This window comes from Eleutherodactylus coqui, chromosome 12 (genome assembly GCF_035609145.1).
Source record: "Eleutherodactylus coqui strain aEleCoq1 chromosome 12, aEleCoq1.hap1, whole genome shotgun sequence".
Classification (NCBI taxonomy): Eukaryota; Metazoa; Chordata; class Amphibia; order Anura; family Eleutherodactylidae; genus Eleutherodactylus; species Eleutherodactylus coqui.
The window spans coordinates 14,076,376-14,102,733 of NC_089848.1; the positions used below are offsets into that span (position 1 = coordinate 14,076,376).

The window sequence follows — 26,358 nt, forward strand, 5'->3', positions numbered from 1 at the left end:
TCCTTCTTAGGGCCACATCTACGTGTGTGCAGGCTGCTGTTAGCAGTGGAAATTTTTTTTTTTTCTTTCTCAAAATCGGCAGTGCAGAGCATTGCACCCGGCATTAGGGACAGAAGTGGTGCTTAGGCAGGGAGAGTGTTAGGAGTGAGTGTAGCCTTCAAGAACCTCAACGGTCCTTTCTAGGGCCAAATTTAACCGTGTGCAGTACTGTGCTGGCTGCTGTTAGCAGTGTTGCATATATTTTTTTTTCAAAAAATCGTCTGTGCAGAGCATTGCACCCTCCATTGATACTACAGGGACAGAATTGTGTAGGCAGGGCCACAACACAGTTATTGTTCATTGAATATCCGCAGTGGGGCCTTCCCTTTGCAAAAAAGCGAAACAATTATATTTGGCCTGCAGGCTTGCGCCAATTTATTTCCTGCCTGGGAAATCAAATCACTGGTAATACAGCATGCTGAGGGGTAGGGGTATGCCTAGGGGACGTGGACGCGGCCGAGGACGCGTAGGGCCAAGTGAGGGTGTGGGCACAGGCCGAGCTCCTGATCCAGGTGTGTCGCAGCCGACTGCTGCGCGATTAGGAGAGAGGCACGTTTCTGGCGTCCCCACATTCATCGCCCAATTAATGGGTCCACGCGGGAGACCTTTATTAGAAAATGAGCAGTGTGAGCAGGTCCTGTCCCGGATGGCAGAAAGTGCTTTGAGCAAGCTATCATCCACCCAGAGTTCTGCGCCGTCCACTGCTGCAAATCCGAATCCTCTGTCTGCTGCTCCTCCTTCCTCCCAGCCTCCTCACTCCACTACAATGACACATGCTCAGGAGCGGGAACACTCCCAGGAACTTTTCTCGGGTTCTTCTACCACCAGAGGAGTTTATCGTCACTGATGCCCAACCATTGGAAAGTTCCCGGGGTCCGGGGGATGAGGCTGGGGACTTCCGGCAACTGTCTCAAGACCTTTCAGTGGGTGAGGAGGACGATGACGATGAGACACAGTTGTCTTGCAGTGAGGTAGTAGTAAGGGCAGTAAGTCCGAGGGAGCAGCGCACAGAGGATTCGGAGGAAGAGCAGCAGGACGATGAGGTGACTGACCCCACCTGGTGTGCAACGCCTACACAGGACAGGTCTTCAGAGGGGGAGGCACGGGCAGCAGCAGGGCAGGTTGCAAGAGGCAGTGCGGTGGCCAGGGGTAGAGGCAGGGCCAGACCGAATAATCCACCAAGTGTTTCCCAAAGCGCCCCCTCGCACCATGCCACCCTGCAGAGGCCGAGGTGCTCTAAGGTCTGGCAGTTTTTCACAGAGACGCCTGACGACCGACGAACAGTGGTGTGCAACCTTTGTCGCGCCAAGATCAGCCGGGGAGCCACCACCAACAGCCTGACCACCACCAGCATGCGCAGACATATGATGGCCAAGCACCCCACAAGGTGGGACGAAGGCCGTTCACCGCCTCCGGTTTGCACCGCTGCCTCTCCCCCTGTGCCCCAACCTGCCACTGAGATACAACCCCCCTCTCAGGACACAGGCACGACCATCTCATGGCCTGCACCCACACCCTCACCTCCGCTGTCCTCGGCCCAATCCAGCAATGTCTCGCACCGCACCGTCCAGCCGTCGCTAGCGCAACTGTTGGAACGCAAGCGCAAGTACGCCGCCACGCACCCGCACGCTCAATCGTTAACCGTCCACATAGCCAAATTTATCAGCCTTGAGATGCTGCCGTATAGGGTTGTGGAAACGGAGTCCTTCAAAGCTATGATGGCGGCGGCGGCCCCACGCTACTCAGTTCCCAGTCGCCACTACTTTTCCCGATGTGCCGTCCCAGCCCTGCACGACCACGTCTCCCGCAACATTGTACGCGCCCTCACCAATGCGGTTAGTGGCAAGGTCCACTTAACTACGGACACGTGGACAAGCACAGGCGGGCAGGGCCACTACATCTCCCTGACGGCACATTCGGTGAATTTAGTGGAGGCTGGGACAGAGTCAGAGCCTGGGACCGCTCATGTCCTACCCACCCCCAGAATTGCGGGCCACAGCTCGGTGGTGGTATGTTCGACGGTGTATGCTTCTTCCACTAAAGCACCCTCCTCCTCAACCTCTGTCTCGCAATCTAGATGTGTCAGCAGCAGCAGGACGTCGCCAGCAGTCGGTGTCGCGCGGCGTGGCAGCACAGCGGTGGGCAAGCGTCAGCAGGCCGTGCTGAAACTACTCAGCTTAGGAGATAGGAGGCACACGGCCCACAAACTGCTGCAGGGTCTGACAGAGCAGACCGACCGTTGGCTTGCGCCGCTGAGCCTCCAACCGGGCATGGTCGTGTGTGACAACGGCCGTAACCTGGTGGCGGCTCTGCAGCTCGGCAGCCTCACGCACGTGCCATGCCTGGCCCATGTCTTTAATTTGGTGGTTCAGCGCTTTCTGAAAAGCTACCCACGCTTGTCAGACCTGCTCGGAAAAGGTGCGCCGGCTCTGCGCACATTTCCGCAAGTCCCACACGGACGCTGCCACCCTGCGCACCCTGCAACATCGGTTTAATCTGCCAGTGCACCGACTGCTGTGCGACGTCCCCACACGGTGCAACTCTACGCTCCACATGTTGGCTAGGCTCTATGAGCAGCGTAGAGCTATAGTGGAATACCAACTCCAACATGGGCGGCGCAGTGGGAGTCAGCCTCCTCAATTCTTTTCAGAAGAGTGGGCCTGGTTGGCAGACATCTGCCAGGTCCTTGGAAACTTTGAGCAGTCTACCCAGGTGGTGAGCGGCGATGCTGCAATCATTAGCGTCACCATTCCTCTGCTATGCATCTTGAGAACTTCCCTGCAAACCATAAAGGCAGCCGCTTTGCGCTCGGAAACCAAGCCGGGGGAAGACAGTATGTCGCTGGATAGTCAGAGCACCCTCCTGTCTATATCTCAGCGCGTTCAGGAGGAGGAGGAGGAGCATGAGGAGGATGAGGAGGAGGGGGAAGAGACAGGTTGGCCCACTGCTGACCGTACCCATGCTGCTTGCCTGTCATCATTTCAGCGTGTATGGCCACAGGAGGAGGAGGAGGAGGAGGAGGAGGATCCTGAAAGTGATCTTCCTAGTGCGGACAGCCATGTGTTGCGTACAGGTACCCTGGCACACATGGCTGACTTCATGTTAGGATGCCTTTCTCGTGACCCTCGCATTCAACGCATTCTGGCCACTACGGATTACTGAGTGTACACACTGCTCGACCCACGCTATAAGGAGAACCTTCCCACTCTCATTCCCGAAGAGGAAAGGGGTTCGAGAGTGTTGCTATACCACAGGACCCTGGCGGACAAGCTGATGGTAAAATTCCCATCCGACAGCGGTAGTGGCAGAAGGCGCAGTTCCGAGGGCCAGGTAGCAGGGGAGGTGCGTAGATCGAGCAGCATGTACAGCCCAGGCAGTGCAACAGTCTTTAAGGGCCTGGCCAGCTTTATGGCTCCCCAGCAAGACTGTGTCACCGCTCCCCAGTCAAGGCTGAGTCGGCGGGAGCACTGTAAAAGGATGGTGAGGGAGTACGTAGCCGATCGCACGACCATCCTCGGTGACGCCTCTGCCCCCTACAACTACTGGGTGTCGAAGCTGGACACGTGGCCTGAACTAGCGCTGTATGCCCTGGAGGTGCTTGCTTGTCCTGCGGCTAGCGTCTTGTCGGAGAGGGTGTTTAGTGCGGCTGGGGGAATCATCACAGATAAGCGTACCCGCCTGTCAACCGACAGTGCCGACAGGCTAACACTCATCAAGATGAACAAAGCCTGGATTTCCCCAGACTTCTCTTCTCCACCAGCGGACAGCAGCGATACGTAAGCAATATGTAGGCTGCACCCGCGGATGGAAGCTACGTTCTCTCTCACCATCCAAAACGGGGACATTTCTGCTTCATCAATCTGTGTCTAATATTCCTCCTCCTCCTCCTGCTCCTCCTCCTGAAACCTCACGTAATCACGCTGAACGGGCAATTTTTCTTAGGGCCACAAGGCTCACTCATAATTTTTCTAAACAATTTTTATATGTTTCAATGCTCTTAAAAGCGTTGAAACTTTAACTTGAACCAATTTTTCGTTAAACTGGGCTGCCTCCAGGCCTAGTTACCACTTAAGCCACATTAACCAAAGCGATTAATGGGTTTCACCTGCCCTCTTGGTTGGCCATGGCCAATTTTTTTGATGTACATTAGTACTGTTGATTCAGCAATTTTTGTGGGCCCTCGCCTACAGTGTAATCAAATGAATTTTTAGCCCACCTGCATTACAGCTGACGTTACATCCGCTGTGTTGGGCAATGCAATGGGATATTTTTGTGTACCGCCGGTGGGTTCCAGGGAGCCACCCATGCTGTAGGTGCACACGGAGTCTAACCTACATGTGTCCACTTGTAAAGAACCCCAGTCAGACTGGGGCATGCAGTGTGGGCCGAAGCCCACCTGCATTAAGCACAACATTACTACCTCAGCTGTGTTGGGCAATGCAATGGGATATTTCTATGTACCGCCGGTGGCTTCCTGGCACCCACCCATGCTGTGGGTCCACAGGGAATTACAAATGCATCTGTTTCCACTTGTAAAGAACCCCAGTCTGACTGGGGCATGCAGTGTGGGCCGAAGCCCACCTGCATTAAGCACGACATTACTACCTCAGCTGTGTTGGGCAATGCAATGGGATATTTCTATGTACCGCCGGTGGCTTCCTGGCACCCACCCATGCTGTGGGTCCACAGGGAATTATAAATGCATCTGTTTCCACTTGTAAAGAACCCCAGTCTGACTGGGGCATGCAGTGTGGGCCGAAGCCCACCTGCATTAAGCACGACATTACTACCTCAGCTGTGTTGGGCAATGCAATGGGATATTTTTGTGTATCGCCGGTGGGTTCCAGGGAGCCACCCATGCTGTCGGTCGACAGGGACTTCACAATAGGGAGTTGTACCTGCCTGTGTCTATGAATTAAAAAGCCCGGTCTGACTGGGGCATGCAGAGACACCTTGACAGAATGAATAGTGTGTGGCACATAGGTTCCCCATTGCTATGCCCACGTGTGCAGCTCCTGATGGCGGTGACACAGGATTCTATTTCTCATTGCTTCTGTACAGCATTGTGGGCTATCGCCCCGCCCCTTTTAAAGAGGGTCGCTGCCTAGCCGTGCCAACCCTCTGCAGTGTGTGCCTGCGGTTCCTCGTCATGGCAGACGCACTTCTAAATAGACATGAGGGTGGTGTGGCATGAGGGCAGCTGAAGGCTGCGCAGGGACAGTTTGTTGTGTGCTGTGGACACTGCGTCGTGCGGGGTGGGGGGGGGGGGGGTTGGGCAGCATGTAATCCAGGAGAAGTGGCAGCGGAGTGTCATCCAGGCAGTGATTGTGCTTTGTTGTAGGTAGTGTGGTGCTTAGCTAAGGTATGCGATGCTAATGAGGGCTTTTCAGAAGTAAAAGTTGTTGGGGGGGGGGGCACTCTTGCCCGTATTGTGGCTTAATAGTGGGACCTGTGAACTTGAGATGCAGCCCAACACGTAGCCCCTCGCCTGCCCTATCCGTTGCTGTGTCGTTCCCATCACTTTCTTGAATTGCCCAGATTTTCACACATGAAAACCTTAGCGAGCATCGGCGAAATACAAAAATGCTCGGGTCGCCCATTGACTTCAATGGGGTTCGTTATTCGAAACGAACCCTCGAGCATCGCGAAAAGTTCGTTCCGAGTAACGAGCACCCGAGCATTTTGGTGCTCGCTCATCTCTAGTACTAAACCCAAGGGGGACACGCGCAAGTTCGTAAAAGGCGGTTCCTCGAAAGGGCCGGCCATGCGGCCCAGCTCCACTTCCTTAAGCAATTTTTCTTTCACTAACTCAATGTTATCTAACGCCGATTTAAGGTTGGGGGCTAACATTGTCGCGGGGTTAAACGAAAACGGTATAACAAAACCCTCGGAAAAAATGAACTTAAGGATTCTTGCCGCCTGTTTCATGTGGTACTTGTCGAGCCACAGATCCACGTACCCACTTCTCACTGGGGTTCGATGCTCCACTGGCACCACCCACTGAGGCAGACGATCTTTGTTTCCTGTAGCAGCGAATTGCTGCGTGCTGCCCCCCCCAAACTGAGCATTCATGCCTGAATTTGCAGGTGGCATAAAATCTGCAATGGCCCTCGTGGTATAGCCAACAAGAGCCATTGGGTCTCTGTGCGGCCGTGGGGGGCTGTTGACTGCCTCCCGCGGCTCCCACTGGAAAGGACGATCTGGCGGGCCGCTGCACTAGAATAAGCTTAATCCACACATCTGTGGCTTTTGTAGCCCAGCTTACGTGGCTCAGACCTGATACCCGCCGCCTAAAATCTTCATCATAGCGCCACCAAGCTGACCCTCCGTGCAGCTTGTAGGCACTGTAGATGGTGTTTAAATACAATATCAGCTCCGGTCCCTTGCTAGGCTGATGCTGACACGCTACGTGCGCCAATACCAGGTACGCTTGTAGCTAGTTCCCGAACATCTTAGCGATTTTGGGTTTTTTCTCCGCTCCACGTTCTGAAACCTTTTCTTTGTCCACCATAACGTGGTCCGCTGAAAGCAAGGACCAAATATCCACATATAAACTTTTTTTTGATCTTATCCGATATATCATCAGCCAAACCTACCCCCAAGGGGGCGACACCACAAAACATAGAATCAGCATATTTTAGACCTTCCGATGGGTCACCTTCTGCACTCACTGTTAAGCCACCACCAATGTTACTCACAGGCGGGCCTGCGCCCCCTGGTGAACCACAGGACACTAAAAGCCCTTCTTGCGGATTAACCTTGCTCAACAATTACTTCAAAACCGTGACCAAATCGTGTTTGTCCACGCCTCTCGCGGGATCCATAACATTATACCAAGCATTATGAAATGACGACTCACCTGCTCGACCGACCTCCGGCGATGCCAAGGGTGTTGTCCTTGCTGTGTCCCTGCTACGGATCCTGTGTTCGGGCGTGGGCTGCCGACCGACCATCTGCGTAGCCTCCTGCGCCCCACGCGGCTGCGCCAAACCAGGCTGGTCTCTGCTTGACCGTCCCTGCGAATGACATTGTCTCCTGCTGCTCCTGTGCTCCTTTCTACGTTGTTGTGATCATGGGGTCAGCAGCTGGCGCTGGCCTTCTGGGTGCCCTGTCTCTTCTTCAGTGCTGTTCCTATCTGCCCTGCTGGCTCCTCGCGCCCTACAGCTGCTGCTACTAGAAGCTCTACTCGCCTGCTCTGTCTGTCTAGAACGCCTGGCCTCCTGCCTTAGGACTCTGGCCCTGTCTCTCTGCCTGCGCCTTGCGCCTTGTCCCTGACGGTTGCTGCTGGCGTGGTTGGATGAGGTTTGTGAAGAATAACCCAACGTTTCTTGCAACAAGGGGTTAAGATAGCGGGGGTTAACAAAGCAATGGCGCTGCATGCCAGAAGTGGAGGGGGGGATTGTGAAGGGGGTACGCTTGCCGTAATGGGGCGCTGTCTCGCTGCAAGCTGGCTGAGGGGCTGGGCGGAAGCCGTTCTGGCAGGGGGGTTATAATAAACGGGGTTACTGTAGCTATGGGCCGGGAGGCTAAAGCTAGAGGGCCCGGGGGTTTGGCTGCGGGACCCCGAGAATGAGCTTACCCCTCCTCGTTGGCTCCTCAGCGGCGTCAATGCCGCGGGGCCGAGGCTGCTTGCTGAACTGCTGCTGGGGCTGCCTGGGAGACCCGATGTCTGTGGCCTGCCCCCCCCCTCTGGTGCCCCCTCCCCACTGCTCTATCACTGGCCTCCTATCGGCACCGCTGTGCGCTACATCTGTGCGGTGGCACGATGATCCGCCATCTTGGTGGGGTACGCGCCCTCCCCGCGTGTTCCCCCTCTCCTTCTCTCCTTAGCTCACCTCTCCCCGTCTGCGGTGTCCTGCGCCCGGACGTGCGCTGTTCTGCTGGTGCAGAGCTTGCTGCTGTTGCCGCTGCCGTACGCTTCCCTTTTGCAAGCGGACCGCCAGCCGGCGGTGACCGCTGCCTCGTGGCGGGCTGTTTTCCCGCCGCCCGATTCAAATCCGGCGCCATCTTGCCTCTGCTGCTCGCGGCTCCCACCGCTCCGTCTCCTCCCCGGCTGGATCTTCGGCCGCGATGCTTGGTGGCCGGGCTAGGACTGAGTCTCGCCAGCAGTTGCTTTCTGCGCTGCGGTCTTCCCTGCGATTGTTCCTGCTCTTCGGGCATAACTTCACTGGCTCTGCTCTGCTGCGCCCCGGATACCGCTGTCCCCGCTGCTCCCACGGCCGACCTGCAGCTGGATAACAGGTCCTCAAGCCACCCAGTACCGTCCTGCAACACTGCTGCTTGGATTTGCGCCCTCAGGTCTTCCATCTTGCCTGTCCTCTTCTTGCTGGTTTTTCCTCCGCTTGTCACCTTCTTGCAATCTTCCCTCTGCGTTCCTCTCGTCCTCCGCTGGTCTGTCGCCCGGTTCTCTATTCTTTCTTCTCTTTTTCTCTTGTCTTTCAGCTCTCTCTAATGTGCTCCTCACTCTGTCTTGTCCAGCTCCGTCTTCTTTCCTCCTCGTGTAGCTTCTTCTGATCTTCTTCCTGTCTTCTCCTCTTCTCTTCCTGTTCTAACTCCACCCCCAGCTAATCTCGCTATTTACATATTAACTCCCGGCCCCCAGTCCCATGCAGCTGCGTTATGCACTATGCTGCATAAGACACTCACTTATACTCTGTAGCATGAACACTGCACGGCGGACTCCTTTCTTCTCTCTCTCACTTTCACTCCTCAAAGGTGGTTCCTGGAATAGCAGGCCTCAGGATACCTTTCCCTTCACTTTCATCACTTCACCACATGAGGATTGAAGGCACCCCCATGTGACCGGCAGTCTCATTCCTTTCTCAACCGTTGGAGATTACAGAAGACCTCACCTCACTCTCAATTACTCATATTTAAAATGTACAAACACCACAAGACTAGACAAACTTGTTACTTTTTCCAGACATATCCCAGTCACTTGCAGACATTAACCTCTTACATGCTGCAGCTGTGCAATACACATAAGTGGATTGTTTATGTTACAGGAGATAACGATCAGTCGTGGAATCTTTTTTTGTTAGCTGGTTTAAGTATTGGAACTTCTTTGTTTAAGGTCTGTTCAACTTTGACTTTTGCTTCACTAGCTAACTATTTTGCAATCTGGATTTTTACAGCAGACTATATAATTACTGTACGCATATATTGTATTTCAGCCGCACTTCAGTAGCGGTGAGCGATTCCAGCGACCTCATTGGTTGTTGGGTACTCACCCCCCTTTGGAGATGTGCACAAGTGCTACCTCACGAGACCCACGGGGGGTTAGAGTTTAGGGTTAGAGTTAGGTTTAGGGTTAGGGTTGGGTTTAGGGTTAGGGTTATGGTTTAGGGTTGGGGTTAGTTGCCGACCCTCCTACGGCCCTGCTGCTGCTTATTTAACGGGCCGCCCACTCGTGCACATCTCCAAAAGGTGGTGTGTACCCAACAACCAATGAGGTCGCTGGAATCGCTCACTGCTACTGAACTGTGGCTTACATACAAAATATGCTTACTGTACAGTGGCATATAAGATGTAAGGTCTTATACATTGTTTTTCTTTATAAGACTGGATATACCAACAGGATTCTTATGACTATAACTACTTACCTGTAAAGGTAGAGGTTCTGGGGGTTCTTCTTGAAATCCACTACTGTCAGACTGGCAACTGTTTGTTCTGGTAATTTCTATGAAACATGTCAAACATCGTTGGTAATTTTTTTACAAATACAAAGTACTATTGTAACATAAATTTTTAATTAGCTTTAACCCTTTAGTGACTGCAATACGCCTTTTTACTGACCTCACTAATGGGCTTTAAATCGACATGTACATCTTTTTAGGGTGATGGCTTATTTGACTGCTGACAGCCTGGCTCCTGCTTTAACCGCCAGTAGTAGAGAAACCCTTAGATCCTGGCAGTTTAACCCCTTGCATGCCATAATCAATAGCAACGGCAGCATGTAACTAGATGACAGGGGGAGGGGTCTGTTTCTATCATGTATTAGCAAACCTCAGTGTGATTGCAAGGTAACAATTGGTTCCCATGGCAGCTGTAAGCCTGACAAAGGCCTCCATATCTACCATGTAAGTCAGCCTATTAGACCCTGCTTCATGCAGAGTCTAATAGGCTGCAGTCATGGACTTAGTAAATGCCTTACATAAGTAATGCAGTGTACTATCTTAGTGATCTTCAAGACACCTTAGCGGACTAAAAAATAGTGTACAAAAAAGATCAATAAAATTTAATTAAAAGAAAAAAATCTAGTTTGAGGGAAAAAAAACTATACATTTTCCCCACAAAATCCCTTTGTAAATGGATAAAATACCTAAAATATTTTCAAAAAAGCAACAAGTAGGTATTTCTGCATTCACAATGACCTAGACAATGAAAATATTTTGTTATTCATCGCACATGAAGAACTCGGTAAAATAATTTTAAAAAGTAATGCCAGAATTGCTATTTTTATAGTGTTTGCAAGGCGAAGTGCAAGGTTCTTCTGCAAGAGTCAGTCTGGAGTTGTAGTTGGAGTCTGGAAGACAGAAAGAATTTCTGCTAGGTGAGCCACACAGACACTGATTGGTCTGTGTGAGGAGAGAATGGAGGAAGCCGAGTGATTCCCTTCTGCTTGGCCTTGGCCCAGTCTACCCAGGATATGCCGGTACTACCACCAAGCACTGGGTGGAGAAGGACCGCTGCTTGGTGATAGAAAGGCAAAAATAACGTAAGTATGGACCAGGAGAGAGCAAGAGAAAGTCGCCGGGAGCGGGATCACACAGATTACGTTGACAGTGGATCGTCTGGAATACCCAGAGAATCCTCCCTGTTGCACCACTTTATCTTGTTGTATCTGTGGACATTGCTATGTTATAGTAAACGGACATTAACGAGCATTCCAGTTTTGTCCAGAAAGTTTTCTCTGTGTGTGGACTAATTTATTCCATCATCAAGATTCACTGCATAGGACAAAACGGTGGCGTCACGTGTGACAAATGGACTACAAGTAACCTCCGGTTACCTTCCCTGTGACCTCCCCCATCAGTAATTTGGTCAGGTCCTGAGCTACCCCCAGGGACGGAGATGGTAGAGCCCTGTGACAAGGTCTTTATCTACTCTGCTATATCCTTGGATGTGGGTCTGCTGCGTGGACGCTGCACAAGTTATTGGTATCACCCTGGATCCAAACATGTTTGGCTGTAGAAGATGAAAATAAAGACAAGCAGTCCCAAGTCTGAACAACAGGGTCATATGAGTCATTATCGACTGTGTAAATTCTTCCATTTGAATGATACAGTTCATAAATTCTGTGAACTCCATTCTGGAAGGGATAGAACGTGATTTCCAATACTGAGGAATCCAGATTTTGGCAGCACCTATAAACTGACATAGCGATCCTTTTTTGCCCTAGATATACAGCCTGGGAGTAAATAAAGTAAAGCCACCTCCAGGCTTGGAGCAACAGAACTGCCACATAGTGAGTTATAAAGTTCAACAATTTCTTCCAGAAGGGTTGAAGGACTGGGCAGTCCCATCAGATATGTCTGTAGGAACTTAGATTATTTTTATTAATTAAAACCAGATAGTTAAACATTTCTTGTTACCTGTTCTCATTTAAAAAACCATAAGAGTTCCATCAGAACATGGAAAACAGAACTACCAGTAGCGAAACATTTTGTAGAATTTGGACATACAATCAGCCAACTGCGTTTCAGGGTGACAGATTCGGCACCCCCTAACATCAGGGGTGGTGATAGGGAAAGACAGCTGAAACTTTTGGAATTAAAGTGGATATTCAAATTAGATACCTTGCAGCCGAAGGGTCTCAACACTGAGTACAACCCTTTACCTTATATTTGACAATAGTTTGCTGGGTTCTTCGTCACGAATCATGATAAGTGGGTACTAATCTTTTGTCACTGAGTCATGTACATTATCTGCCATCTTTATTACAGATTCCCATGATGGTGGTGTCAGTGTGAGACACTGTGAAGCCCTAAGGCAATATGCTAATGTAATGTCAATGATGATTGGGTGACACAGCAATGTGGACCAGGACGTCCAACCATTATATTAAATATCTCATGGTACCTCCTTTTGTTGTGTTGGAGGAAAGTTGTGATGTGTGACAATAAAGATTATGTGAGCAGGATGTGGTGTATGTGTTCATGTCTCTTAAGTGTTTACGTACTGGAAAATGATGTGGTGTAGAGAATATTTGCAGGTTAATATAGTCGGTAGAGATGTGAGTTCCCCCGCATTGCTGCTCGCAATATACTATAATGTAAGGGTCCATTTGAACACATATACTTGTCAAATGCATGAGTAACCAGTATGATTCACATACCTTCATGTATAAAGAGTCATCCCCATACCACATTGACACCTGTCATGTTGACCACATGTGAGTACACACGAAGATTGTCACACAGTTTTAGAATGGGCTTTGGACATATGATAATAGCAATGACACTTTGCCATGGTGTGTAGTAAAAAATAATGGTTGGACATATTAGCAATATAATACAATGGAGGCCGTTAGAGACACATACGAACAGTCTTGAGAATGCGGCACATGTGTCGGAGAGTACGGGTGAAACTTTGATAGTCATGTCCCAAAAATGAAACTAAAAATATTAGGCATCGGTCAGACAAGCGTTTTTTTGCACGTGCGTATGTGCGCAGAAAACAGCGCACCAATGGATGTGCAAAAAAAGTGTGACCGAAGATCTATGCCCATTGCTTTCAATTGGGCCATTGAAAGCAATGGGATGCAGGCAACCCCAGCAATGATTTTTTGGTGAAGGGCTTTAAATATAAGCCCTTCCCTGAAAAATCATCCCTAGAAGCAGAAACCAAAAATGGCAACAGCACGCAAAATAAATTTACTATCAGAGGTATACATACCTATAATCAATACACTAACTACATTAAATAATACAAGGTTCTTAGTATAAAATCTGATGGAATTACATTGGCCCATTTACCAACATCCAGGTGACCAAGCTCTCACATGGGTCCTAACGCTAATACCAGGTGGTAAATCTCAACCTGGGAAAGTTGGGTTCCTACCGCTCAGAATGCTCCTCTCTTGGGACTAAGCCTACAAATAAAAGCAGGGTAGGATACCATTCATATGCTCCAGTAGGAGGGACAGAAGGTAAATGGGCAGCAAGTGTGCATGACCAAGTGAAGGCAGCCTTCACTTGGTTGTGCTAAATCCCTGATGGTCCCATATATGCTTTATTGGTGATAAATCTGGCGGCTAGGCAGCCACGGAAGTGTGACAATGTTGTGGGGGCTTCCAGTGACCCCCTTGTGTGTGCGGTCGAGCATTATCCTACTGAAAGCCGCAATGAGAGGAACACGTGGCTGCAGGATGTCCTGAACATATCGCTGAGCTGTCATTGTCTCTCAAACCCCTACTAGGGGGGACCGCCTGTCGTATGTGACAGACCCCTAGACCATCGCACCAGCAGAGGGCAGTGTGCCGCTCCACAGCAGGGGCAGGATTGAAGTGATCACCCTGAGACAACCCGGTTCCCCTCTGTAGCATCCAGTTCCATCGTTCACGACACCACTGTGAAAGTGGGTGTCCGAGGCCGTACATGTAATGGGGGCTGTGAGACCAAATGTACTAGCCTGAAAGATGGTTCTGACAAACACAGGTTACCTGTCTCTGGATGGCGGACAATAAAATAGTTGGAGCTACTCATGCGTGTTGGACGATCAGATGCTCCTCTCTACTATTGGTCTGTCGAGGGTCCTGAGCCCGGTCGCCTTGTGTGCCCTCACACATACACTGGCCTCAAAACCTCCTACAGTCTGGTCAGTTGCTCCTCTCTATTGGTGGTCTGTAGGGGACATCCTGAGCCTGGTCACCTTGTGTGTCCTCACACATCCACTGGTTCCAACACCCCGTTAACAGTCTGGTCAGACGGTCCTCACTACTGGTGGTCTGTCGAAGATCCTGAGCCCGGTTGCCTTGTGTGCCCTCACACATCCACTGGTCCTAACACCTCCTACAATCTGGTCAGACACTCCTCTCTACTGGTGGTCTGTCGGGGGTCCTGAGCCCGGTCGCCTTGTGTGACCTCACACGTTCACTGGTCCCAACACCTCCTAACAGTCTGATCAGACGATCCTCTCTACTGGTGGTCTGTAGGGAGTCCTAAGCCCGGTCGCCTTGTGTGCCCCCATCAACTGGTCCCAATACCTCCTAACAGTCTGGTCAGATGCTTCTCTCTGCTAGTGGTCTGTAGGGAGTCCTAAGCCCGGTCGCCTTGTGTGCCCCCATCAACTGGTCCCAATACCTCCTAACAGTCTGGTCAGATGCTTCTCTCTGCTGGTGGTCTGTAGGGAGTCCTAAGCCCGGTCGCCTTGTGTGCCCCCATCAACTGGTCCCAACACCTCCTAACAGTCTGGTCAGATGCTTCTCTCTACTGGTGGTCTGTAGGGGGTCCTGAGCTTAGTCGTCTTGTGTGCCCTCACACATCCACTGGTCCCAATATTTCCTAACAGCCTGGTCAGAACAGCCTGGTGGTGGACAATTCATTGATTCGACCATCCAGCTTCTCACATCCCAATAATGCGCCCCTCTCAGGCTCTGGTAACGGGGTGAAATCTCTGCTCTGCGTCGTAGAGGCATCTAGTGGTCAACAAGCTCTACACAAGCGCAAGAAAAGGTCGCTATACACAAGGAGCCTCCGAGAGCCGCTTATAGGCCACGGGGAATCCACTTTTAGGGTTTCAGGTGACAAGACCGTTCATGAATCACACCACGACTCTGATCACTTACATATCTGTCTGAGATGGAACTGCAAGCTGGTTTTAACAGCAAAGCTACAACTTATTCTGAGGGCGGGATTTATTTTTGACAGCGAGTGTATATTTGTATGATTAAATGTAATCTTGTGTGTGAAAAGCCCTTAGTAGTAACCATATTGAAGTGATCATAATGTATGTGGAAGCTGGCCACCTCAGGGGTCTGGAGATGGGAAATTACTTCTATGTACATTAGAACGTTGCATGACTTCTCATTTATCGACAAACCATTTAATTTATGCTGTCATACTAAAAAATGTCCACTTGGTGGCACTAGAAGACCACATTGCTATTGTTTCTGAAAGTAAACATGCACTGAACATCTGTACTGTTGTACACTGTCGGTACAGTCATATATGACGTTTGCATTTACAAGTACATTGCGGGCTGTTTGCTTAAGTTGGTCATTTTTCCGTAAATATTGAAAGGCATATAAGATATGTGATATGACTTTTCATCTGGTGCAAAACTTTCTCCCTCACACATCATTACTATGTACAGTAGATCTTTTTTAGTTACAGTAAGCTTTCAGGCACATCTTTACATATACAATCATTTAATTGCCTATGTCCAGATATCCAGATGTATAGCTAGGGTCTCCTGCACTTTCACCTGCTCCCCCCCCCCCCCCCCCCCCAACCAATTAATGTAGAGGAATTTCTTTATTTTTCTCCCCAACATTACAGGATAAGAACGCACCGCACAACTTCTGCTCCGGGGCATCCGGAATGCGCTGAACCTCATGTTGGCACAATTAGTAAACTGCTTGTTTGGTGCTGTTTCACTGCAAAAATGTACAAGCATTTAACAATTGATTCGAAACCACCCCAACCAATATCTGTTCTGTGACCATGCCGCTTTATGGTCCTACCTGAAGTCCAAGTGTGTAGCTAAAGGCTCACGGACCCTGGTGCAAGAATTCAGTTGGGGCCCCTCTGTGCAACTTCTCTTAAAGGGGTTGTCTCGCGCCGAAACAGGTTTTTTTTTTTTCAATAGCCCCCCCGTTCGGCGCGAGACAAACCTGATGCAGGGGTTTAAAAAAAAAAACGGATAGTACTTACCCGAATCCCCGCGCTCCGGTGACTTCTTACATACCTTGCGAAGATGGCCGCCGGGACCTTCACCCACGATGCACCGTGGGTCTTCTCCCATGGTGCACCGTGGGCTCTGTGCGTTCCATTGCCGATTCCAACCTCCTGATTGGCTGGAATTGGCACACGTGACGGGGCGGAGCTACGAGGAGCAGCTCTCCGGCACGAGCGGCCCCATTCACCAGTGAGAAGACCGGACTGCGCAAGCGCGTCTAATCGGGCGATTAGACGCTGAAATTAGACGGCACCATGGAGACGAGGACGCTAGCAACGGAACAGGTAAGTGAAAAACTTTTGTATGGCTCATAATTAATGCACGATGTATATTACAAAGTGCATTAATATGGCCATAAAGAAGTGTATAACCCCACTTGCTTTCGCGGGACAACCCCTTTAATGGCTGCTGGCGACTATCCATCTGTGACTTTCTGCTGCATTGTTGGTCTCGTCATCGCTGGGGGGTAAACTTCAATGAAAATCCACATTAGAAATCTGCATAGATTTTCATTAGTAGGATCAGCACGTGGCTTTGGTACAGTGGAGATTATCCAACATTGAGTCCATATTAGGAAATTCTGTTACTTCTTTTTTTTCTGCACATGAATTTGAAGTGTGTGTGTGGAAAAAATTCATGCCATCACTGTGATCCGTCCACAGTTATAGTGCTGCTGCTCGGTGGGACATTTTAATTTCCTGTACTGAAGAAAAAACTCTGGGGAGCAGCACCGGTTTTAGAGAAAGTGTTGCCCCCGTCAAAATCAGATATGGGACCCAAATACTGAAATACTGCATTAACAACACAGTTAATAATATTAATAAACTTTATTTGTATAGTGCCAACATATTCCGCAGCGCTTACATAGACAGAGGGAATACAGAAAGACAAAATACAAAAATTACAGAACCACGGTTACATAGTAATCAGCTGATGGAGACAATAGGGGTGCGGGTCCTGCTCCAACGAGCTTACACACTACAAGTAATGGGGGGATACAGAAGGTAAAGGGGCCGGAGATGTGCACAGTATGGCGAGGTGGAGAGTGAGCGATGTTATACACATAGACAATGGTCAGACATTTAGCCGTGTGACGGCAGAAACAGTATGACTGCAGGAGCGGTTTATGATGGCTAGCAGGGATTGCAGTCAGTAGGTCAGGGAGCATGTTATCAGGCGGAGTAGAGAGGGATTTGTTTAGGGAATGCGGTATGCCTCCCTGAGGAGGTGCGTTTTTAGAGCACGCCTGAAGTTCAGCGAGTCCTGGATTGCTCGGGTAGCCTTTGGTAGTGCATTCCAGAGGACCGGAGCTGCTCTGGAGAAGTCTTGGAGACGGGAATGAGAAGTTCAAATTAAAGGGGCGCTCAGTCTGGTTTCGTTAGCAGAGCGGAGAGCCCGGGCTGGTTGATGGATTGAGATGAGGGAGGCGATATAGGGGGGCGCTGCACTGTGGAGGGCTTTATGGATGAAGGTAGTGAGTTTAAATTGAATTCTGTATTTAACTGGCAGCCAGTGCAGTGACCGGCACAGGGCAGAGGCGTCCGAGTAGCGTCTGGACAGGAAGATGAGCCTGGCTGCCGCATTCAGGATGGATTGGAGGGGGTAGAGTCTGGTGCAGGGGAGGTCAATCAGCAACGAGTTGCAATAATCGAGCTGGGAGTGGATGAGGGCAACAGTGAGCGTTTTTAACGTGTCTACAGTGAGAAAAGAGCGGATTCTTGCGATGGTCTTGAGGTGCAGCTGACATGTTCGGGCAAGAGATTGGATGTAGGGAGTAAATGAGAGATCGGAGTCGAATATGACCCAAGGCAGCAGGAATGTTGTCTAGGAGTTATGGTGGCGCCACACACTGAGATGGAGATGTCAGGATGAGGTCGGTTAGTGGAGGGTGGAAATACCAGTAAGTCAGTTTTAGAGAGGTTTAGTTTTAGGTAGAGAGGACATAGTGTTAGAGACAGCAGACAGACAGTCGGTGATGTTTTGGAGTAAAGGTGTAGAGATCTCACGGGAAGAGGTGTATAGTTACACTGAAGACATTCATGAGGTGGTAGGCAGAGGGCTGAAGCACTAAACTCTAGAATCCTAGAATGGCAATGTTGGAAGGGACCTCCAGTGTCATCGGGTCCAACCCCCTGCTCAGTGCAGGATTCACTAAATCATCCCAGACACAGCCTTTGTTTGAAGACTTCCATTGAAGGAGAACTCACCACCTTCCATGGCAACCTGTTCCACTCATTGATCCCCCTCACTGTCTAATATCTAATTTGTGTCTCCTCCCTTTCAGTTTCATCCCATTGCTTCTAGTCTTTTCTTGGACAAATGAGAATAGGGCTGATCCCTCTGCACTATGACAGCCCTTCAGATATTTGTAGACAGCTATTAAGTCTCCTTTAGCCTTCTTTTTTTGCAAGCTAAACATTCCCAGATCCTTTAACCGTTCTAAGGAACAGCAGAGTGTATAACGAAGCTGTGGGGGACTGGGAGGCGGGGTAATTTAAGTAAGAGGAAGGAAGCGACCAGGGAGGGGTGATGCAGGGAGAGGAAAGAGAGAGGGAGGAAGAGGAGGAGCTCAGTGCTCAGAAGAGAGAAGAAGTGAGAAGACGCACCAGGACAGGTCTGCAAGCAAGAGAGAAGATGGAGCATCTCGTCCAACAGATTAAAGAAGCAGTGGCCAGCCAGGGTCCCCAGTGGCTCATGAAGATGGCCGAAGAATTCGGAGCGGCGGCGGCGGCACCAGAGGGGAGAGCGGAGGAAGAACCACCAGCAGAGAACAGCGGCGCTGAACCACGTGGAAGACCGCAGAGGAGAAGACACCCGCCAGCAAGACTGAGCCCCAGCCCGGCGGCAAAGAAAGGAGGCAGAAACAACAGCCCGAGAACAGCGGAAGCGAGCGGGAGTGGAGCGGCGCGGTCGCAGCGCCCGGCGGATGCAGCCGGTCGGGGGGATCGCAGGAGTGGAGACGAGGTCGGACCGGAAGCCGGAGGTTCGCTTACCAGGAGCGGAGGAGCGGTGCGGAGGTCGGGTAAGTCCGGCGCGGGCAGGGGGAATCCCGCGGCTGTGCAGGCGAGCATTAGAAGGGAGAAGGAGCGCGGTACACGTGTCTCCCTCAGCAGGCGGAGGGATCCGCGAGCCGGAAGTAGTCCCGGCAGGAGGCCTGCACTTCAAAAAGAGGCCACAGGGGGCTACGGGAGTGAGTCCCTGTTCAGCCCGGAGGAGTTTAGTGGCGGCGAAGGAGATCTAAATAGAAGTAGCGCGATGATAAGGGGGGGGAGGCGCACAACAAAGAGAGGTGCTAGAGGGTTAAACAGAAGGGAGTTTCAGGATAGTGAGGACAGTGTAGGCAGCATGGCATCCACAGGAGGCGGAGATGGGGCATTGGCAACAGCCCCTCTGCCTGCGGATAGGAGGGTGGGGGATGGGCAGGTGAGTTTTGTGCAGCGGCAGGCGGCAGCGGCATTAGGAGCATCCAGCGGATTGCAGAGCGATCAATATGAGCGGCGCACAGGCGGGCGCTCACCGGGCAGCTCTGCAGTGGAGTGAGCAAGTTGGCGCGGCATAGAGGAGCATGCAGCAGGGCAAGGTAGGTTTCACGTCGTGGTGGCGCGCAGATGCGAAAAGGGGGCGGAGCGGGTCAGGTCAGGCAGAAGAGCGCGTGTCTCTACTAGCTCTTCGGCGTCGGCGTCTCCAGAGAACGATGGTCAGAGGGGGAAGATCCCTTTACCGGGCAAGCATGGAAGGGCAGAAGCGGTGGGTGCATACGATAGGCGCAGTGGCCGTAAGCGGGGCGCCCGGGCTTCACGAGATACCTCATCTCTCTCGCCGGCTTCTTCCGCAGACAATATATACGCTGCCCGCAGCATCAGGCACAGCTTGGCATCTTCGGCCAGTAGGGCATCCAGTGCACAGAGCCAGAGGAGCCGTGGTGTCACCCATGAATTGGGACCGGAGCGACACGCAGGCCAGAGGCGGGATCGTACATCAGCGCCACCCGGCCCGAGCTTCCTCTTGGCAGGGCCAGAGGGGAACAAGGCGGGTGAGTCACATTATAAGAATGTTTGGGATGTCTCTTTACCCTCGAATGATAAGAGTAACGAGGAGTTTATGGTTGCGCTTAAAGCGCTGGTACATCGTTTTGGTGTGGAAAAAGGGCCCCGAGGCCCGCCGGAAGTTGGTTGGTTTGTCTCACGCACCCGAGAGCAGAGAGAGGCGAGTCGTAGGGGCGAAGTGTTGTGTGGTGATGGTTTGAAATTCGCAGACTCGCTGTTCTGCGGGGTAGCCCCTTTGGGAGTGGGCTTGGCAGAGGAGATGACGGAGAAAATTAAGAATGGCTTATACATAGATATATGGTCACTACTGTCGGTGGATCATATTGCCGTCGACAAAGAACGGTTTTCAGAACGCGGGACGGATAGAAAGGCGAAAGTAGCCAAAACGTTTGGTAATTGGCTACAGGCGTTTTTAATTTTTGCGCACGTGACATGTCAACATAGTCCTCAAAAAGGTCCCGAATTATTTGTGTATATAAACACCATTCACAGTGCGTATAAACTTCACGGAGGGTCGGCGTGGAGGCGATATGACGAGGATTTTCGTCGTCGCATCTCGGGTATAAAAAATATAAGTTGGGCCACGAAAGCAACGGATGTATGGATCCAGCTTATCCTGTCCCAAAAACCGGTAAAGCGGTTTTTTCAAGGAAACGCCACAGGCGCCAGTGGACAGCAGGCGCCTGTGGCCCCAAAACCCTCCGGGTCATGTTGGGCCTTCAACGAAGGTCATTGCCGATTCTACGCCTCGTGCAAATTTCGCCACGAGTGCTCAGTATGCGGAGGAGCGCACTCTGCAGTACGGTGTTTTAGACGTCAGAAGACAGCAGCTACACCAGGGGTGTCTGGCGCAGGAGCGAACCCCGGTGAACGTCAGGTACCTGGAGCGGTGGCTCGTCAGGTACCACAAGAAGCAGGAGTCTAAACTAATTAGATCCGGTTTTACGGAAGGTTTCCGGATACCGCATAACCCGACTTGTTCCCTTAGGCTCAGCGGCAATCTAAAATCGGCTCGAGAAAACAAAGAGTTAGTGATGGAGAAGTTACTGAAGGAGGTGGAATTGGGTCGGATGGCGGGCCCGTTTCAGGAGCCCCCATTCGGGAATTTGCGGGTTTCACCTTTGGGACTGGTCCCGAAGAAGGAACCGGGCAAGTTCCGGCTTATCCATCATTTATCTTTTCCGGCAGGAGATTCAGTCAACGACGGGATTTCAAAAGAGCAAGCGGCGGTGTCGTACGCGTCTTTCGATCGGGCCGTGTATCTAGTCCGTCGGGCGGGAGCTGGCGCGATGTTAGCCAAGGCTGACATTGAATCAGCTTTCCATTTGCTTCCGGTACACCCTGATTGCTTCCATCTTTTGGGGTGTAAAATGGAGGGTTGCTATTTTGTAGACATGTGTTTACCGATGGGATGCTCGATTTCGTGTTATTATTTTGAGGTGTTCAGTTCTTTCTTGGAATGGATGCTTCGATTCGAGACGGGCATCCTTATTCGTGGGGCCCCCCGATTCAGGCGTATGCGGATTTTTATTGGCATCTTTCCAGAGGCTGATGAAAAGGGCAGGCGTTCCCCTGTCGGCTGAAAAAACGGTCGGTCCAGCGTTATCTTTGGAGTTCTTAGGTATCGAGATCGATACGAAGGACATGGTTTTTCGTCTACCGGAGGAAAAAATTGCGCGCTTGCGGCAAATGGTAGAGACCGTTAGTACGGCGCGAAAAGTCACACTGCATCAAATGCAGGTGCTACTGGGACTGCTAAATTTTGCGTGTCGGGTCATCCCCATGGGACGTGCGTTCTCGAGGCGTTTGTCGTTGGCGACAAAAGGGGCAAGGGAGCCTCATCATTTTGTCAGGGTGACAAAAGAAATGAAGGCGGACCTGCACATATGGAAGGTTTTCCTCGAAACTTTCAATGGGCAGGTCATTTGCCAACGGGAAGAAGTTGACAATGAGGAGCTGGGCTTAGTATCAGACGCATCTGGAGCGTGCGGTCTTGGCGCAATTTTTGGTAACAGGTGGTGCAACTCCTTGTGGCCGGAAGCCTGGGTCGAAAAAGGTTGGACGAGAAACATAGCATTGCTGGAAATTTTTCCCATCATGGTCGCCATTGAACTATGGGGCCCGGCTCTGGCTGACAGAAGCATCTGTTTTTGGTCTGATAACCAGACGGTGGTGAGAGCGGTGAATAAGCAGTCTTCGGCTTCGGGGTTGGTATTGGCGGCACTACGCCATTTGGTTTTGCGTTGTTTACAGCATAACATAAAGTTCAAAGCGAACCATGTCCCAGGACACTTGAATAACACGGCTGACGCTCTTTCTCGATTCCAGATGTCGAAATTCAGGGAGCTTCACCCGACTGCGGACGTCGAGGGGGTATGTTGCCCTGCTTTCTTGTGGGAAATAATAGAAAGGAGCTCCTGAATCTGGTCCGTAAGTCGGTAACCGAAGCCACTTGGAGGCAATATAATGCGATTTGGAAGCGGTGGATCGCGGCCGCCGGTGACGTTTTTCCGGAAGCGGAACAGGCTAGAGCGGTAACTTTAGATATACTAGCGAACCTGCGCGGGCTAGGAGTGTCGGCGGACGCGGCTAAAAAACACGTATCGGCGATAGCATTTTTGTTACGCCTCCACGGGAGTCGCGACGTGACAAAGGATTTTGTTTTTACACAAATACTGAAGGGTTGGAAGAAAGAGAAGTCTTCTCGGGATGGGAGACGCCCGATCACTTTCGAACTGCTCTGCACGATGATGAAGGTCATGGGGTCAGTATGTGTGAACACAGAAGAAACGACGCTTTTTAGAGTGGCATTTTCTTTGGCCTTTTTTGCAGCCTTACGGCTGGGGGAACTGGTCTCGGCGAGTAAAAATGATCCGGGAGGTCTTCAATTTTCGGACGTGTTGGTCGGGAGCGACGATATTAAAATTTGTATTCGTAAATCGAAAACGGATGTTTACAAAATGGGTGAATGGCTTCGGATAGGAGCGCTGGGGACAGAGTGGTGCCCAGTACGGCTGATAAGAGACTTTATGGCACGCCACAGCGGGGTCGGCCCGCTGTTGGTGCACGCGTCGGGATCTCCGTTAACGAGGTACCAGTTTTCGACGGTAATGCGGTCATGCCTTAAAAATCTGGGTTTCAAGCCGAACGAATTTGGTTCCCATTCCTTTAGAATTGGAGCGGCCACGTCGGCGTTCGTCTGCGGTTTGCGGAGTGAGGAAGTAAAAAGGGTGGGTAGATGGAAGTCGGAGGCATACCGGTCCTATGTAAGGCCGGATTTGAGGGTATTGTAAGAATGGTTATGAGGTTGATGTTGGGGACAGTTCTTCCCCTGTTTTCTTGATTTATTCTACAGGTTCAAACTGGACAGTGTGGGTGGTGGGCCACTCGTACATATTTTGGGCGAAAAAAAGGGCCAAAGCCAGGCCGATGGGTGCCCACCTGGGACAAACAGACGTAAGCATGCAATGGCACGGCATACGAGGTTTAAAATGGACCGGGCTGCTCCACGAGGTGCTGCAAATCAGCAGGCGGTCCCCGGACAGAGTAATTTTGGTAATCCACGTGGGTGGAAACGATCTAGGGAAGGTAAAGGTTGGAGAGTTGTTGGCATTATTGAAGGAGGATTTATGTCGGTTCAAAAAGTTCTTTAATAAAGTTATTTTAGTCTGGTCGGATATTGTAGCCAGAAGGTTCTGGAGAGAAGCACGGGACATGGAAGCAATAGAAAGAGCGAGGAAGAATGTGAATTTCAAGATGTCGAAGTTTGTTCAGTCAATAGGGGGGGTAGCTATTAGACACTGGGAGTTAGAAAAGAGAGAGATAGGTATGTTCAGGGGTGATGGTGTACACCTTAGCGATATTGGCACCGACACGTTTTTGTCAGGTTTACAGGACGGGGTGGAGGAGGCGTTGTGGCTGGCATGTGGGGGGCGGAGTGCAGCATAGGGATATACTGCATCCTTCGTGGCGGTAAATTTCTTTCCATGCCAGCAATGGATGGAAGGGCGGTTCAGGCCCATCATGGGGCTTTCTTACGCCTGGTTTTTCGCGGTTATATATTAAAGTTTACAAAGCAGTTTTAAGCGGCATGGAAGATGAAAAGTTACAAAGTTTGGTTAAAAGAAAAAGTTAATAAAGCTGTGGCCTACCCACATAAAACGCCAGCCAGTTGTCGTGTTTCTTTTCATAGATAGTGGGGAGCGAATTTGAGGGGAAGGGGAGTCCTCCCAGTCTAAGGAACAGCAGAGTGTATAACGAAGCTGTGGCGGACTGGGAGGCGGGGTAATTTAAGTAAGAGGAAGGAAGCGACCAGGGAGGGGTGATGCAGGGAGAGGAAAGAGAGAGGGAGGAAGAGGAGGAGCTCAGTGCTCAGAAGAGAGAAGAAGTGAGAAGACGCCCACCCACCCGCCCTTTATGACGAGGGGGAGGTGAGATAGGCCTTGACACAGAGGTTAAGTCTGTTATGGAAGTTGTCACAGCTTGAGGTTAGCGGTAAATTTCTTTCCATGCCAGCAATGGATGGAAGGGCGGTTCAGGCCCATCATGGGGCTTTCTTACGCCTGGTTTTTCGCGGTTATATATTAAAGTTTACAAAGCAGTTTTAAGCGGCATGGAAGACGAAAAGTTACAAAGTTTGGTTAAAAGAAAAAGTTAATAAAGCTGTGGCCTACCCACATAAAACGCCAGCCAGTTGTCGTGTTTCTTTTCATAGATAGTGGGGAGCGAAATTGAGGGGAAGGGGAGTCCTCCCAGTCCTCATAGGACATGATTTGCAGACCGCTCACTATCTTGGTAACTCTTCTCTGAACTTGCTCCTTTAGTGGCCCAGTACATGCTTCCCTGGCCCCCTCCATAATGTCCGTACTGGTGTATCTTGACGCCACTGGAAGCTAGGGGTTCCATGGAGGAGCGCCCCTGTCACACCCTTGGCTTCCAATTGCTGGAATAGGGCAAGGTCCTGGAAGGCGCTGCGCTCCCTGTGTTAGGCGCTGATCCACACCTCTAACCCATCTATGTATGACAGTAGCAAGTGTCCCGGCTGTAGGATCCCAGCAGTCTGTGAGCAGCGGCTGTTAGTGTGCTTTTCCTCCGCCGCATCACAGTACTGAGTGTCCCAGGGCGCTGTTGGATCCCTGCAGTGTGCACCCACTCACTGTGATTTTTTTCCTCTGCCACTGTGGGATCCATGCTGCTGGCCGCGATGTGCAACTTACATGGAGGTTGCTATGCATTGTGGCTGTCCGCTGCCATCCTTCTACTGTTCCAATTCCAGCTGTCATTGGGCACCAGCTGTCTGTGTCCTTCCCCCCGGCAGTGTGTGCTTCATGCTGCCAGCTGCGGGGGGGGGGGGGGGGGGAGGGGGCAGAGGTGCGCCTTGTGCCCCTCTGCCGGGAAACACGCTGCAAGGTGCTGTGCCCTCCCTGGTGCTGAGGCCGCTTCCCCAGTGAGGGCATTGTCGCCTTGTGGCACGCTGGCAGGGAAGACACTTTCAACTGGGGCTGCGGTATGCATTTCACCCCCCTGTCAATCTTGTCTCCACCAGCACTTCCTGGTGGCGTCAAGATACACTAACACCCATAATGTCATACATGTCTAGACTTTTGTTGGTGCACTGTGCAAATGTCTAGTCATTCTGTTATATGTATTGCACAGCTGCAGTATGTGATGGGTTAAGTGTTTGCAAGAGCCTGCAGATTGTCTGTGAATGTATCAGTTTATGTCCTGTCACGTGGTATGAGTGTGATTATAAATAGGAGAGTCTGAGAGCGGGAAGAGTTCCATGTCTTCTGGGTTCCTGATAAAGACTGCCAGCTACATGAGGGTACCTTCAAGCCTCATGTAGTGAAGAATGGAAGAAGAGAGGTGTTCTGGATTGACTGTTCAAGCATGAGAGAAGAGTGAGCCCCCAAGTGGAGAGAGAGAGCGTGAGCAAACCATAAGTGAGTTTTTCCCAAGGCCCAGGGCAGAGGCATTCATTGCTCATTGTTCACACCCGAGCATCCTAAGGTCTGGGACAGCTGTGTGGAGGTATGCATCTTCAATTGTTCACACACGGGCGTCCTGAAGCCTGGGATCACTGTGTGGAAGTACTCCCAATCAAGTCTGTCTAAATGCCTGCACTTGGAATATTGTTTACTTTGCCTTGTACTGTTGGAATTATATTCAAGTAAAGTTCTGCCAGGCCCTGACCGTTCCCAGGGACCTGAGGTAAGTTATAACTGTCTGCGGCTCCTTTATTCTCCGCCAAAGGTCATTCCAGTGTGTAACAGAATGGTGGCATCACCCATGACAATACCTATCCCTGTTCAACCATTTATTGGGCATCCCTCTCCTAGAGGTATCTGGAAGAGGTCCAGTGTTTCCCTGGCCG

At 51.0% G+C, this 26,358-nt stretch overlaps 1 protein-coding gene across 3 annotated transcripts in view; it reads right to left on the reverse strand.

The window, feature by feature from the left end:
• ITPRID1 (ITPR interacting domain containing 1) overlaps positions 1-26,358 on the reverse strand; it is a 218,880-nt gene that overhangs the window by 43,581 nt on the left and 148,941 nt on the right. For all 3 annotated transcript variants that reach the window (XM_066584464.1, XM_066584465.1, XM_066584466.1), the window contains exon 9: positions 9,642-9,718. In XM_066584464.1, the coding sequence (XP_066440561.1) occupies positions 9,642-9,718 (77 nt within the window). The remainder of the gene's footprint in view (positions 1-9,641; positions 9,719-26,358) is intronic.